Raw genomic sequence first — 15,407 nt, 5'->3', positions numbered from 1 at the left:
ACACTCGCAGGAGGCCCTCTTCGGTCCAGCCAGAACGAGGTGGCATAATGACTTTGAGGAGTATTCCCAGTAAACATGCAATGTTGAGCCAACGTTGCATGTGGTTGGAACCGTTGGACTAACTAACGGTGGTTTAACGTGCAATGTTTATTGGGTTATTACAAATGGAAAATTTAAAACTCTCCAGTGTGTGACTGTGGTCATCCAGAGCAGACCGTGCAACGACGCAAAGCCTGATCCACAAATACGAGGAGACATCACAACGATACTCTCCGCTACTCCTGACGCGACTGTCTGGCTTGACCACCTGGATGTGAAATTGCAGCTGTTGCTCTGCATCTACATCAGCTATACGAAAGAAGAAGACTGGTTAGAAGCTAAACTTACACTTACCCTGCGATTATAATTACCAGTGACACATTGTAATTCACCTTAGCTATAGTTACTGACAGCATAGCAGCCCATCCCCCATGGTCGTGGTGCTGTGCCGAATGGGCTGAGCGAGGTGGGGGTTGGCGGATCACGCGGCGAGCAATGAGACGTGCAATTCACCGACTTGGGCGGTGAGGTGGCTGGAGGGGGCAACGGCCATCGTACATGCAGGGCCTGCTGTGCCCACGCCTTGCCCTGGTAACTCTTGTGATCTCCAGAGCGAGGTAACCGCAAGGAACCGGCACTGCAACTCTGTGCATTGGCATGTTGGGTGGCATTCGACCGTGCGGTGGAAAATTGTTTTGTTGCCTGATGCACCTTGCCATTTAGGACTAAGAATTCCCTACTGTCGCTTGACAAATTTAGTTGCGGTGTGTTTGTGTTATTCAAGCTTGGTCTCCGTATTCCATCCGGGGTTAGCGCCGGAGGGACCATGTGGGTGAACGTGGTGGAGTACAAGGGCGAGACCTCCACCTCCTCCGCCACCATGGCAAGTATTGAGGTGTGAGCTGGGTAGGAGGGCACGAGCTAATGGAAGGGGAAAGAGCTAGGGCAAGGTGGCTTACGTGGAGTAGGATACGTTTCTAGCAAGGACTGGCATTGTTAACCATCCTGTGGAGTTCCCATATAACTTTTATTAAAATAAATGGCCTAAATTCAGATACAATGAGGAAATTAGCAAGTACATTTCGTAATGTTTATCTCCCTCCGCAAAAGTGCAACCCTGATAACACATTGCATTCGTGACAACATGTCACAGCGTCCACACACATCGCACACCGAGTGTGGCACACCCAGTCTTGGAAGACGTAGGAAACCACACGACTTCTTATTTCTGATGTGCCGGGGCAGCTTGTCTACTCCCGCTCTTGAGGAGAAGTAATTGCACAAGCCTTGCCTTGTGTAGTGCTTACAAGTACTTCCATTTCCATGATGAAGATGCAAGCGTAATTATCATGATCCTTACAGGCTGAGGCCAGTCAAATAAAACAACCGACCCGAAATAATCAGAGCTGCAGAAGCCGATGACTCGGAAGAAACACGGTGAGGCCCCACAAAGTAAATCGACCAAACATCTATGTTTCATAAAGTCTCATATCTGGCAGAAAAAAAACCCAACAAATACCGGTCCCCGCAAACCATTTATTGTACCACCAGGTGAGTAAACTCCATCGAAACCGCCACTGAAATACTGCTCCGAACACAAAGTTCTCATGCATGCACCTTCGCATTGTGCCATAGCTATACATTGCCCGTCAGTTTGAAACGCTTCCCTCTATTCAGTAGCTATCAAAATTTTAATAAAAAAACGAGCGGATCCCAAACATGCACCGTATTATTAAGACGTTATACCTAAAAATGTCACACCATTAGGTTCTTTAAGCTGCTTGAAGACCGTGGCCCTTTGGAGGCCGTGGCGGCTCTCGCACCGCGTGCCATGCGTCTGCACATCAGCCGTCGGCGAGGCTGGAGGCTCATGGGGTTGTCTCGTCGTCGAGGAGAGACCACGGCACGAGGGGGGGGGGGGGGGGTGAGGCTCTCCGGGCTGCTCGTGAGCCGAGCCTCGAGCGTGCGGCGGCGACGGGTAGACCCCCTCAGACTCATTTCCAAACTTCTGTGTTCTTCTGGCAGGCCACGCTGCAGGGGGCGAGATGTTGAATGTTAACGGAGCAACTTTAGAGGCGAGAGCGCCCAGCTGGCGTCGCTGAGAAGCTGGGTTTGAATCCAGGTTTTGGACGCCTGCGAAAAAACCGGATTTCCAAGCGTAGAGGGCTGATGGTGGTCGCCAGTGACTGCGCAGTAAAATGGTCGCATTAAATTTTGTTGCACGCTCAATTTGAATAAATGACAGCTCTGAGAATTACTTATTTTAGTTAATGTGACGCCAATCGAAATAAAACTGTGCATATAGATAGACAATCCGACTGTAACTAAGCGCAACCTCGAATTGTGAAAATGTCTCACGTCAAGGAAGAGAGTGAAAATTGTGACTTCGACAGGTAATGTGAGCGCAAGGTGAAGGACCTCGGTTAAAGGGAACATTCGACTTCGTGAATTTCCGGCCCTCATGAACTCTCAGTGGCCAGGTTCAACATTCACTCGGCAACACTTACTTGAATCCAGAGTTCTTGAGTTCATTCAGATCAACGTCTGCACAGTTGATGACTGTGCCTGTAAGAGAAGTATGGCAAGTGATACAAACTTATTTTGTGAAAGGCTGAACTCGATTAACGACAAGCAGTCTACTAGATGACCGGAGAAAGATTTTCAGTGAGTTATTATTACCTCCAATGGCATATGGACATCACAAGCACGAACATAGACTTGGAACAAAAACTGAGTGCGCAAAAGCAGCACGAAGAGATGCGTGTGCATACCGAAAGAGGAACACATGAAGCTGAGAACACACAAGAGAAACTGTATTGTGTGAAGTAAGCTGGATTGGGAAGGACCCATCATGGCTAGAAGGGATGACGGCCGATAGATGGAGACTGGTCATGGGATGGAATCCAAAGGCAGAAATGTGCCCAAGAGGATGACCACCGTGACCATGGAGGTTTAAAGTCAGATGGCGTGTAGGAGCGAGATGGATCTTGGCATCGTGGGAACACGAGGCATGGTGAGGGCATGCCGAGGCCTTCGTCCAACAGACGAAGGCCTCGATGGCGATGATGGAATATTTGGGGAAAAAAGGCACATGCATTGTAACTGATAAATCACACATACACTTGCTTCCCACATCACACACATTTCAGTTGAAATTCACGGAGCTTATCAATGCATAAAGAATGTTGCTTTGTGGACAGGTAGGAGAAGTGTTACTTGTATATGTTTACATTTTAATTCTCATTAGACACGTTAGCAAAATACCACAGGGCCACAACGTGTGCAGAGAAGGCTCATTGGGGCGGGTTACCGCCCTCACTGTCATCCTCTACCCAGAACCCCTCACTTTCCGCTCTCCACCACCCAGATTTCACGTCTCTACTTCTCTTGAAAGTGGTGGGGGGGGGGGGGGTTCTCCCAAACACAAAGTCTGCTCAGGGCACGCAGTGGGGATCTCCACTGCACGGAGGCGCTTCTGGGAGTCTCACCTTCCTCGTATTCCTCCATTTCAATCGTGCCACGGTTGATGTAATTGATCGTCACGTCTGCAGCACAAACACGTCATCGGGTGCGCGGCACGGGACATCAGAATACATATAAAAAAATGGCATGGGTACGGCAAGCAGGTTTATAATATCTCCCGGAGATTGTTTTTGTGATATATCCCTCTCTTGCGCAGCCGATTTTTCTCGATCGGCTACCAATTTTCGACCATTCGCAAAAATAATCGTGAAAACGTGACCGAAACGCAGCGTCAGAATTATACGGAGAAAGCGGGTGTGCCGGATTGGTACCACTGGTGATATAGAGGGTCCTGGTGAGAATCTGTCCCTGCAGCTGCAGCAGCAGGGATCCGCTGGCAATCTGGAACGCCTTCCCCCCGCGCGACGCGAGCACGTCCAGCTGACCCTGGTTGGCGCCGCGCACGCCGATGGCCAGCATGCTCACGGCGTGCTGCTGCAGCAGCGCCGGCACCGCGGAGACGTCGTCGCTCGACGGGCCCCACGTCACCAGCACGATGCTCTGCGCAACAAGCGGATCCGTCGTTTACAACGGGTTGTTGTGGGCCAAGTTGAGATGTCACTTGCCGTTGATGTTAGCCACGGCCGTGAATGAAACTCGGCGCTAACAGATTTGTAGTGCAGCTCGTCGGCGCTCCGTCGTTCCCCCTGTTCAACTTACGAGAGCGAGCAATGTAACAATTTACTTAAAAGGACGATACCAAATATCTAGGAGGCTCAACCAGGACCCTGGTAGAGCAGGAAGCCCCTCTGCATGTGAGCCCCGCCTCTCTTTACACAGCCACGCCAACGACTGGCTTCTCGCATTGGGTCAGAGTGTCCCACTACTCAGGTAGCCCCTCTCACGCTTTCAATTGCTCCGCTTGAGAATTCCCTCCGATGTAATTGTTTTACAAAGCCCTGACAAAGTGTTCACTCTTATCTCGTACAACTCAGTGCTGCTAGCCACGAGATCCGTTTGGCCTTTGTGCACTGCGCTCAGCAACTATGTTTTAAATAAAAAAAAACACTGAACATCCCGTAACTGCACGCGGCACCTTGGATGTTTTGGGGGACTCTGCCGTCATGACGCTGTTGAGGGCGAACGCGAGGGCGGCGCCCGTGTTGGTGGCGCCGCCCACGAGGCGCAAGCCACCGGCGAGCTTCGCATCCAGCTGCTGCGCCGAGCTGAGCTCCCCGGGCACCACGAGGATGGAGGGCGTCGCGCCGTAGAGCACCACGCCGAGGCGCGCGTGCCCCGCGCCCAGGCTCAGGCGGTGCGCCATGCTCACGATGAAGCGGCCCACGGCCTGCAGCTCGTCCGCCTTGACGGCGCCCGATGCGTCCACCACGAACACGATGCTCGCCGGCTCCTCTGCAAGGGACGACGGCACGGGTGAGCTCGTCTCGGACTGCGCTTTCAAAAGAGGCGCCGGGAAAGATTCGCCACTGTGCGTCGTTCCAACTCGGCCTGGGCGATCGAACCTCTCTGAGCCGAACTTGGCAAGTGGAGCACGCGACCGACCTACGCAGCCTCTCAGCGGATTCATTTCATAAATTGGTTAAAGGAGACGGACTGATCTCCGCTAATTCTAAAATAATGCCCGCTTGCAGGCCGATGCTGTGCCAACACCTTGTGCCGCACAAGGATGCGAGGTGCTTTGAGTTGAGGCGTTTAAGCAGCGCCACTTTAGATGCAACTCCTGAACCGATTAGCATGGTTGGATACGTACGGTGCAAAATAAGTTCAACATACAACATGCATAAGTCTCTCCCGGGTCAAATCAGCAATTTTTTGCGGTGACACTCAGTGGCCCAGAACCAGTGGGGGAAATTCCACATTTGCTTCGCAGGTGCTGCTTTCCTCGTAGGTTGACTGCTGCAATGGTATAAATGGAATGTTCGGCTGCTCGTTACTAATACACACATAGAGGCCTTTTTGTGACTACCCCGGTATGACGGTCTCCCGTGTCATGCGGGTCGTGGGGTTTGTGGGGGTGGGGGGGGTATTGGTCATACTTTCCCACGCTGGTGAGGGCAGGGTGGCATCTGACTTGACACGGAAGCTGCGCCTGAAGCTACTCACCCGATAAGTAGATGGCATTGCCGGTGAGGCTGGCACTGTCGGACAGCAGAGCCTGGAAGCTGCTCCAGCTGCGCACCAGCGAGCCGGACGTGGCGATGGAACCCAGCGCCGCCGAGTCCTGGTATCCGGCTCCGAACGCCGACACGCGCACGCCCATCGTGCGCAACTGCCCCGCCGCCACGGCCACGTCGTCCTCAGACTTTCCTCCCATGATCACGTAAATCATCTGCACGCACGGACGCAGCCACCGCCCGCCCCACAGTGGTGAGCACTGGGTACTCGTTTGAGGCCAATTTTACCGAGCGGAGGCACGGCACCGTTTCAGATAATCGGTCACTGGTGTCGGCGGCCGTGAGCGGGAATTGAACTCGATTCGCCGGGTTGGTTGCACCGCGCCGTGCGCACCTGCGGGACTCCCTGCTGGATGCGTGAGCCCTTGTCCGGACGCAGGACGTCGCTGACCAGGAACTGCAGCGCGTGACCCAGGTTGCGAGCGCCACCCGGGTGGCCGAGCCGCTCGATGGCCGCCACGAGCTGCGCCTTGTCGCCAAAAGAGTTGAGGCCGACGCTGAGCCTGGGCGCGCCCCCCACCGTCACCACGGCGACACGCGTGGCCTCGGCACGCACGTCCATGCCGGCCACGATGCGCGCGAGCGCCTGGCGCAGCAACGCGAAGTTGGCCGCTGACACGCCTGCCGAGCCATCCACCACGAACACGAAGTCCGCCTCGCGGTTCCCTGCGGCCGCTGCACTCCCAGACGCAGATACGGAGGCAACCCAGGCAGCGGTGCACCGCCGTCGTCAGCATTGGCCATGATCTATCCACTGCTGGATAAAGACCTCGTTATCACCGTCTCTTACATTGTAGCAATCTGGGTTTCGACCCCTCCTGTCATTAAATTGTGGTTCGTTTAAATACAAACACAGATTTTGAAACGGATGCCAGTTTGGTTAACGAGAACGGTAGACGGTCGGGGGTGAATTGTGATTCTAAAGAAATTACATCCTGGGTAAATAATGAGTTATCATTTGCTTGGCACTCTGTTGTTAATTTTGACCATCGGCCATCGTCCCTTCCAGTCGATGGTCGATGATGAGGATCTCGAGCTGGGTAAATGGCAGAGTCTGACTCACCCGGGACGACGACCTTGGGCTGAACGGTGGCGGTTGGGGCGACAGCTGGAACAATAAACACTGTCGTGTGAATCACTGCGCTTAGACACGGACAGTTCAACAAAGTAGGCACAAGCTCACAGTGAAAATATACAACATTGTCCAGAGAACACGTATTCATCCCGAGTAATTATGGAGCGGTAAACACCAGTGCGGGGACTCACTTGGCACAGCTGTTGCCACTGAGAAGAAAAAAAGAAAATATGTAATTACCAACGTTTAATTAAATAACACAAAACGTTTGTAAACAGACTTCTGCAATGCAGTAAACCAAAAATATTTAACCATCGAGTTAAATAGACATCCGTGTTTTTAGTAGTTCAGTAATCTAAACGGTTTCCTCGTTCATTTAACATCGGTAATTTTTACAGTACAGTACTGCCAACTTGTTAGCCGTGGCTGCCACGGGAACGGGAGTGGAGTCAAGGACGTAATGCAAGGGGAGAAGAGAAAGGTACGGGAGAGGGAAGAGAGAGAACGGGGAATAGGAGGAAACGGAGAAAGAGCGGAGGAACGGGAGTGTAGCGTCAGGAGAGATGAGAATGGGGAGGGAGGCAGAGGCAGCATCAACGCCTCGCTGCTGCTGCTGCTGCTGCACGGAGTGGAGTCTGTTCTCACAGTGGGCGGGGAGAGGGGAGGGGTTCAGAGTGGGGATGGCCACGCAGAAGCTGCGTGATGTAAGGGAGGCTTGAGCTGATTTAGAAATATAGGTTGTGTTGCTGTTAATTGATTCTACTTAGTCTCCACTGATTGCCCCAAGACACCTGTGACACTGAGACGTTTCATTTCACTGCGAGGGCTCTGGTGACCTATGTGCAGAGTGGTTACAGTCGACACTTTTACAACAGGGGGAACTTGAGGTGGAAGACACCAAGTGGGACGGCGGGGAAGGGTGGTGGAGCCCCCTCGAGAAGACAAAACTCGCCACCACGCATGCGTGGACAAAGGAGGCTATGCAAGGGTTACAGTGTATCTCGAATTAAAACATCGGAGCACGCGACTGTGAGGGCAAGAGTGATGGCACACAGCTGTAATTCAGCACTCTGCTTTCGTGTAGCTCGGTTAGCAGGGCCCCGGGGCAAAGATTGTGAAACTCCCTTCCTGTGGGTGTTGAGGTGCCGTGCCCTGGCGTGCCAGAAGAAGGCGATTCAGCAAATTGTGGACTTACATAATAATCTGTCCCTGCTGTACACGATAAGACGATTGTTCCTTTACAAGTGTGGGTTTTCTCCGGGTGCTACCATTCCACATCTATAAACTATTGTTAATGGCTGGAAAAAAATCTTAATATATAGTGGACCACAGAGCTTGGAAAATGTATTGTTGGTAGCGCTTGCTACCAACTAAACTATTTTTATTTTCCAGGTAAGGCCCACTGAGCTATATAGCTCTTTTTCAGAAGCGACCTGGCCACAATTGTTCGCTCAATGAAGTGTCATGTGAAAATTTATAGCAGCCAATTACTCTACACGCATGTTTCTAAATGTGGAGGGGAAAACTGGAGGACTTGGAGAAAAATCCACATGACCGCGGAGAAAACATGCAAACTCCAAAAATATACAGGCGTCAGGCTTGGGGTCGAACCCACCTCCTCCGGTATACCATGCGAGCTAATTAACATCTCGCCACCGTGGCTGCCTCCCTGCTCGTCTGTGGCTTCTCGTGCCTCTGAGTCGTCGTCTCTTGTTGAGAGTGAACCTTTGGCATTGCAAGTTGGAATTATTATTGTGAAGAGGAGGAAGCTGCGATGGTTTGGTCCTGTCATTCAAACAACAGAGGGGGATTTTCAACACCACTCTGCAGCAATGGGCGGAGCCAGGATTTTTAGGTAGGAGGGGCAACCCCTCCAGCAATGAAAAATGATAGTTGTTAGTAAGTAAGGACTTGTCCCCGAATTCGAACCGCGTTGAGTGATCGGCATCGCGCTCGCTGAAGGTGAATGCCTTCAGGGAAGTCGTGTACTGTATACGCAACTGCGCACAATTCTGTGAGTCACTTATAACTGCTTTGCCGTTACTTATTGCCAATTATGGACTCAGACTATTGGCCTATCATCTCATAGAGTCCCTGAGACATCATAATATGCTACACAGTGGCGGTCGCAAAATGCCGATTTATTACTAGTAAACCCCAATGATCCGATCGAAATTAGGGATTTCGATCGGATCATTGGGGGGGCACGTGCCACCTGACCCCTCCCCCCACTGGCTCCGCCAGTGCCCTGCAGGGTCCAGTTTAATGGAAACTACAGCTAATTTTATTTAATCCAGTACTGTATTCATTAATGTTTGTGCACTATCTAATTTTCTTATGTCATGTTTTCTTCATCGTTTGTATGTTATTGCTTTTGTCATTTTGGTGACCCAGGTCCCTCTTGACAATTAGCCTCTTGACTTCTCGCCCTGATAAACAAAATAAACTTTGAACGTGAAAAGGGATGAGGAAGAGAGGAAGGCCAAGGAGGGGCCGGGTGTGAACCGAGCGTCTTGGACAGGGAGCTCGGCAGCAGATGTTGCACAGATCGCAAAAGTCCTCAACAGGTGGGGAAAGTACATTTCCAAAGCATTCACAGGTGACCCCATGACCCCCACAGGGGACTGATGATGACGCCGTACGGGTTCCCCCTGCATCCCCACTACCGTGTACCACGCACGAGGGGCACAGGAACTCGTTTGGCCGCGTGCTCCCGTCCCGCTGCGATCGGTGCCCGCGGGCGGTACAGTGCGCGTGAGACGGAGCGCGTGAGACGGAGCGCGCGAGACGGAGCGCGTGAGACGGAGCGCGAGCGTTACCCGCGACGGGGCAGACGATCCACTTCTTGTCGCTGTCGTAGTTGGCGGTGGTGGAGCACCACCACTTGCCGTCGGTGCGGCCGTCCTGAGTGCAGCCGCTGTAGCTCTGCCCCTTGTAGACGAACGGGAAGATGCACGACGGCTCCTCCGAGTACCCGCCTGGCGACGGTGGCGGGAGAGGGTTCGTCGCGGGGGGGCGGTGCAGGTGGGGACCCGCGCACGCACGCACACAGGAGTGTGTAAGGACAGTCACAGATGCACGGATGCCGACATCCCCGCTCAGCCCCGTGTACTCTAACAACACTCTTGTTGTTGTAACTTTATGACTCGTCCCTCCTGGACATTGTGAAAAAAGAACTGCATAGCTCATAGGATGTATCCAGGACAAATAGAGATTCTGTTACTAATAGCGGGGTGCCCTGCGAGCACCCAGATGGCAGAAGAGACGCAGTTTGTGTGGAGTTGTGTTTTATGAAATACATTGGTAGTTGTGTCACTATGGTATTGTGTTACCATGGTTACTGCATTAAGATAATGTGGTTACTGTGTTAATCTAGCTACTGAGTTACTATGGTTACTGCGTCACTGGTTACTGCATAACTATAGTTACTGTGTTTTAATTTGGTTCCTTTGTTACTATCATGACTGCATTACTATGGTAACTGCATTACTACAGTTAGTGCGGTACTACAGTCATCGCTTCGGTTTACCGCGTCCCTACTGTTACCGTGCTACTCCCGCGCATCTGCCGCATCCGCCGTGTTACCCGCGCGGCCGCAGAATCCGTATTTCTTGTCGGTGTTGTAGTTTGCCGTCGTGGCGCACCAGAGATGCGTGTCGGTGCGCCCCTTCAGCGTGCACTCGTACACCGGCTTGTCGCCGTAGAGGAACGGGAACATGCAGTTGGCGCTGCCCCCATTGCCGCCCGACGTCATCATGGCTGGGGGAGACAAACGTGCCGGGGACGTGCAGCAGTAGGCGCGGCCAGGTGTTAAGATTCTATTTGAATTGGTTACACGGATTTGAGTAAACTAGAATCGGTTTTAAATTACAAAAAATACTTTTGGGGCAAGTGCTGTTAGCGAGCAGCTACGAAGGCCGGCATGGCCTTCGTAGATGCGAAGGGGTGGGTGGCCGGTACCACGCTCGGCCAATGTTTAAACACCGCATCAGGTACTCTTGCTGAGTCAACCCAGGGTAGCTCCAGGACCGGTTCAGATAATCGTCACTGGTGTTGGCCGTGAGCGGGAATCGAACTCCGGGAGCCGGGTTCGTAGAAGAGCATGCAAAACAATGCGCCACCGCTCCCCTGTAAACCACGCTCCGTTTGCGACATCACTGCAGCAGGAAGGGACCGCTCGACCACGGCTCGAGGAGAGGTCTGCGCTTGCGAGCACCGCGTGATTACCTTTGTTGGAGCAGTAGGCCCATCTCCGGTCGTCGTCGTAGTTGGCGGTGGTGGAGCACCACCAGCGGCCGTCGTCGCGGCCGGCCTGTGTGCACCCATTGTAGCTCAGCTTCGCGTACACGAAGGGGAAGACGCACAGCGGGGTCGGCCCCGTTGCCCGTGATTCCGAACTGCCCAAGCCAACGATGCCTGCATCAACCCCAGGGGAGGCAAAGTGTGAGTGGGCGCCGCCCCGGGGGCGAAGTGTGAGTGGGCGCCGCCCCGGCATGCGTTACCAGCTGTTGTGCAGAAGCCGTATTTTCTGTCGGTGTCGTAGTTGCCGGTGTGGGCGCACCACCAGCGCCCATCAGTTCGCCCGTCCAGCGTGCACGTTTTGTACGTTTTTCCGTTGTAGATGAACGGGAACATGCACGCCGTTCCTCCGTCGTTCCCCAGGGTTGTTGGCTGAGCTGTTGAATGATCGAATATTAACCAATAAATGCAATGGATTCACTGGTCACCAACAACAGAGTTTGAGTGAAGGGACTCCAAATGCAAGCCACTGGCAACTGACTTCAGCACATGATGGCTTTGTGCCATCACAGCAGCAGGTGTCCGAGACTTGGGGGTATCATTGCATTGCGCAGTTGGAGATGCAAACAGGCGAGTGGCCCTGGCTCCAAAGTGACAAGCGTTGTCTCCCCCCCCCCGCACCGTGTATCGGCCAATGACTGTCAGCATCTCCCTCAAACCCGAGGCACGGGAGAGGGATGAGAATCATCGGGTTTCCCAAGGTCGGCGAGATTGGTTAGATCAGTGAGGCTCGGGTTACACAGAGGCCGTCTCTTTAAGACCATCACGTGGTGTCACTTCTAATATATAACTAATGGTGTTAAGAAAACTTAAATCCAAATCAAATTAAAATTAACTTAACAAGCCGGCTACTTGTGTAGGCCATCAGGCCTATGCTTCCAGCACGTTTGCTAAAACATAAACACCGCCACGGTGTACGCAGCCACGCTGGAGGAGAATTGATCACGTCGTTGCCCAACATTGCCCGGGTCACTTGTAGACCGCAGTTAGGGTGGCACGTGATTAGTCGCCACAGTTAACAGCGAGATGTACACTGGATGTGGTGTGGTGACAGGTCCAGAAATATATTTGTTTCCTGCCCGGACAAGACCCGGTTGGAACAAACCCCGCCTGGCGCGCCAATTACCGTTGAAGGAGCAGTAGCCGTAGAAGCCATCGGTGTTGTAGTTGGCGGTGGTGGCGCACCACCAGCGGTTATCGCTGCGCCCGTCCAGCGTGCACGAGTCGTAGCTGCGTCCGCCGTAAGTGTAGGGGAACACGCACGGTGCCCCGCCCGTGTCCCCGCCTGCGGGAACCGGGGCACGACGGGGTCAGCGGAGACGCACGCATAGCAGCGCCGCAGCCGCCGCCCATGGACGAAGTCGAACGGCCACGCTCGCAAGTCAGTGGTTGGGCCCTCTTGTTGTGATGCCTGGCGGGAAGAGCTGGTCACGTCACCATCACCAGCAAGGGGGAAGGTTACCGAGAAAGGTATGCGGCTCGAAGCATGGGGCGGATCTCACATCTGGTGGTTGTACCGACCAAGTGGTGAAAATTCCCATGCTGGGGGACAGTATATCCAAAATACAACTTGATGATGGGCCGAGTTAACCCTCTACTAGGACTTAAACTTTCAACCTGAAGTTGAGTGCTCTAACCACAATGTCCACCCAGCTAATGCCACATTCACCCTGAACACTGCCTTACACTCAAAATATAACTGACTGGCTTTGGGGATGATCAACAGATCTTAGGACATGATCTGAGGAGCACGGTGCCTCTTTGTGGCGACAGGGTTAAGGAAACCGAAGAGATACGGTGCACTGACCTTGAAAGATGGCGCCATGAAAGATGGCAAGAGCTTTGATAGCACACGATAGACGATTGCCCAGAGAGTACCGCTTTCTTGAGGGTGACCAAAATTGAGTGGCCACATTGTGTGAGAGTATCATCAGGTTAATGGTGCGGCCAAGAAGCCAGCATGGGTTATTTTCAAGCAAGTCATAATATAGTTTTTTTTGGGTTAGATCGCGTAAATATAAATGTGCCGACACTGCCGTAAAAACGTTACTAATTGGCTGTGTCGGGTGGTGGCGGGTTTAACGACACATTTATATTTACGCGATCTAACCCAAAAACCTTTATTATGGATATTGGTCGCAAAAGCCTACATGTTCACGTCCTATGTTGGTCATCAGGTTGTCATTTCCAGGACGGGGATGGTAGGCGATGTGTAACGCACGAGCCAGTGAGTGAATGTACAGCCGAGAATGCATTCACTCACGAGAACTCAGCAGGGCTTGGGAGGCAAAAACTAAAACGAGAAACGGAATTCACACGGGCCACAGCGAAGGGGTATTGTGGAGAGAAAGGGAATCTGAGTAAGCAGGCAGTGGTCACGTGTGGTATGCAGAAGCGATTCGATGAAAAAGATATGGGTGAAACGGCATCAATGTTAGTCCATTGGGAGCGGTTAGAATGAGTACTTGAGTCATGAGCCACAAAGGCAGCGTCAGCGTGCACGCGAGGATAATGCTGATGATTAAACTTGAGACCCGTACAGGAAATATCCCAACCGGCATAAATGATTTAGGAAGACGCCCGACCTCCAGGAGTGGCATTACCTTTGTGTCGTTTCGACAGCACGTGGGACAATTTACCACCCTCTCGCAGCTCGACCTCATTCTCCTGTTAAGGCACACACACACACAAGACAAAGATCCCCCCCCCCTATAACCTTAAACAACTTTTGGGGCAAGTGCTGTTAGCGAGCACGTCTCAAAGCCGGGACGATATACAAAGGTAACCAGCACCACGCCCAACCGCCTTTATCTCCCCAGTGGCGATGTTTACAACGCACAAAGTTCTAATTTGAGGCTGAGTCGACATAGGGGAGGCCCAGGACCAGTTCAGGTAATTATCACTGGTGTTGGCTGTGAGCGGGAATCGAATTCGGGTTACTGGGTTCTTAGCACAGCGCGCTAACCAGGTGCATCACGTGCATGGGTACCTGTTGTACCCGTCCACCTGATGTACCATTGTACCTTTTGTACCCGTGTACACCCGTGTGCTTGTGTACCCGTGTACCTCTCTGAAGGGGCTAGCAGATCCCAGAGGCGTGTTCACCACCACCCCAGCCACCCACACGAGCAGCAGCAGCCACAGCGACATCGTCACTGCACAACCCTATTGCGTCAAGGTGCCCGTCCTCAACTCTCTACACTTGACACACTGTTATATATACACACACGCTCGCACACACACACACACACGCACGTGCTCACACAAGTGTGTGCGTGCGTGTGCATGTAGCAAACTTGTCATTATTATGGACAGACGCGAAAAACTGCTGACGGAATAGTGATGTGTGCTGATGGTTTTATGGTCGCCCCAGCGACAAGATGTAAATAAGGCTGCCCTCCTCACTTGTGTCGATTCCCAGGAGGTAATTTCGCTCATGAACACGAGCCCAGAGCCCAGCGAGTGTCTGTTTCTTGAATGAGTCCGATGTGGGGTGAATCTCAGTAAAAGAAAAACCACCGCCATGTCACGACACCAACCAGCTGCTTTGAGAGCTTGGAAAGTTCACGCTCCAGAGCGAGGTCCACGTGCTCCACACGTGGTCCTGCCAATGCAGGCAGAGCTCCGCTTAACAACCACGGAGTGCGGTGACTTCACTCCCACGGGACACAATCGTTAGGTTAGAGCAGTGGCGCAGTGCTTATTCTTTCCTGGACATGGCCCAACATCGGTGGTGAGTGATATCGGGACCGGTCCTTGCCGGACGGTGGTGGCGATGCTGCAGGTGCCCTGTAATCCAACATCGTTGTGGTAGCAGCGAGGGTTGGTGGATCACTACACACATGTTGTGAAACTCTTGCCGTGGACGTCGAGGAGGTTGACGTACCCTGGCTCGCCAGGAGAATTCGGAGCAGCAAGTGTGGACCCAACCTGTTCAGTTTGTATTGGATAGTGACGAGATAGCGTTGGCCTCCTCGGGTTTTCTCCACGTGTATTAACACTCATATTAATATATAAGAGGACTACAGAGCTTGGAAAATTGTTGGTACAGTGTAGCACTGGCTCATCGCCTTTGCCACTGGTCTGTGGCTCCTCCTCGATTCCCCGAGTCGTTCTTTCCCCTTTTGAGAAGGAAGCGAATACCACGTGCCACGTTGTGAGTCGAGATGATTAACTTGTGATTTAACCGTGTTTTTTTTAACCCTCCACAAAATCTTCCATTGACTTGAATTGTTCAGTTGAGGCAGAAATTACATTGATGTAATCGCCTATGTTGATATTTTCTGCCAAATGTGATTGCCAGACAAAATATAACGCTTGTGGGTGCAGATTATTCA

The 15,407-nt window shown here is 52.5% G+C and overlaps 1 protein-coding gene across 1 annotated transcript; it reads right to left on the bottom strand.

The window, feature by feature from the left end:
* Positions 1-1,561: 1,561 nt before the first annotated feature.
* On the bottom strand, positions 1,562-12,374 carry LOC144730660 (collagen alpha-3(VI) chain-like). The gene is made up of 14 exons (XM_078611322.1): positions 12,197-12,374; positions 11,274-11,447; positions 10,999-11,187; positions 10,357-10,530; positions 9,591-9,749; positions 6,963-6,980; positions 6,760-6,804; positions 6,031-6,371; positions 5,626-5,851; positions 4,598-4,914; positions 3,834-4,062; positions 3,528-3,584; positions 2,547-2,604; positions 1,562-2,070 (listed from the first exon to the last, which is right to left on the bottom strand). The coding sequence occupies exons 2-14, from the start codon at positions 11,404-11,406 to the stop codon at positions 2,034-2,036; spliced, it is 1,983 nt and encodes a 660-aa protein (XP_078467448.1). The 5' UTR covers positions 11,407-11,447; positions 12,197-12,374; the 3' UTR covers positions 1,562-2,033.
* Between the last annotated feature and the right edge of the window lie 3,033 nt (positions 12,375-15,407).

This window comes from Lampetra planeri, chromosome 36, assembly GCF_965212315.1.
Source record: "Lampetra planeri chromosome 36, kcLamPlan1.2.h2, whole genome shotgun sequence".
Classification (NCBI taxonomy): domain Eukaryota; kingdom Metazoa; phylum Chordata; class Hyperoartia; order Petromyzontiformes; family Petromyzontidae; genus Lampetra; species Lampetra planeri.
Note: the sequence above shows the minus strand (reverse complement) of the source record. Positions and strands in the feature narration are given on the sequence as shown.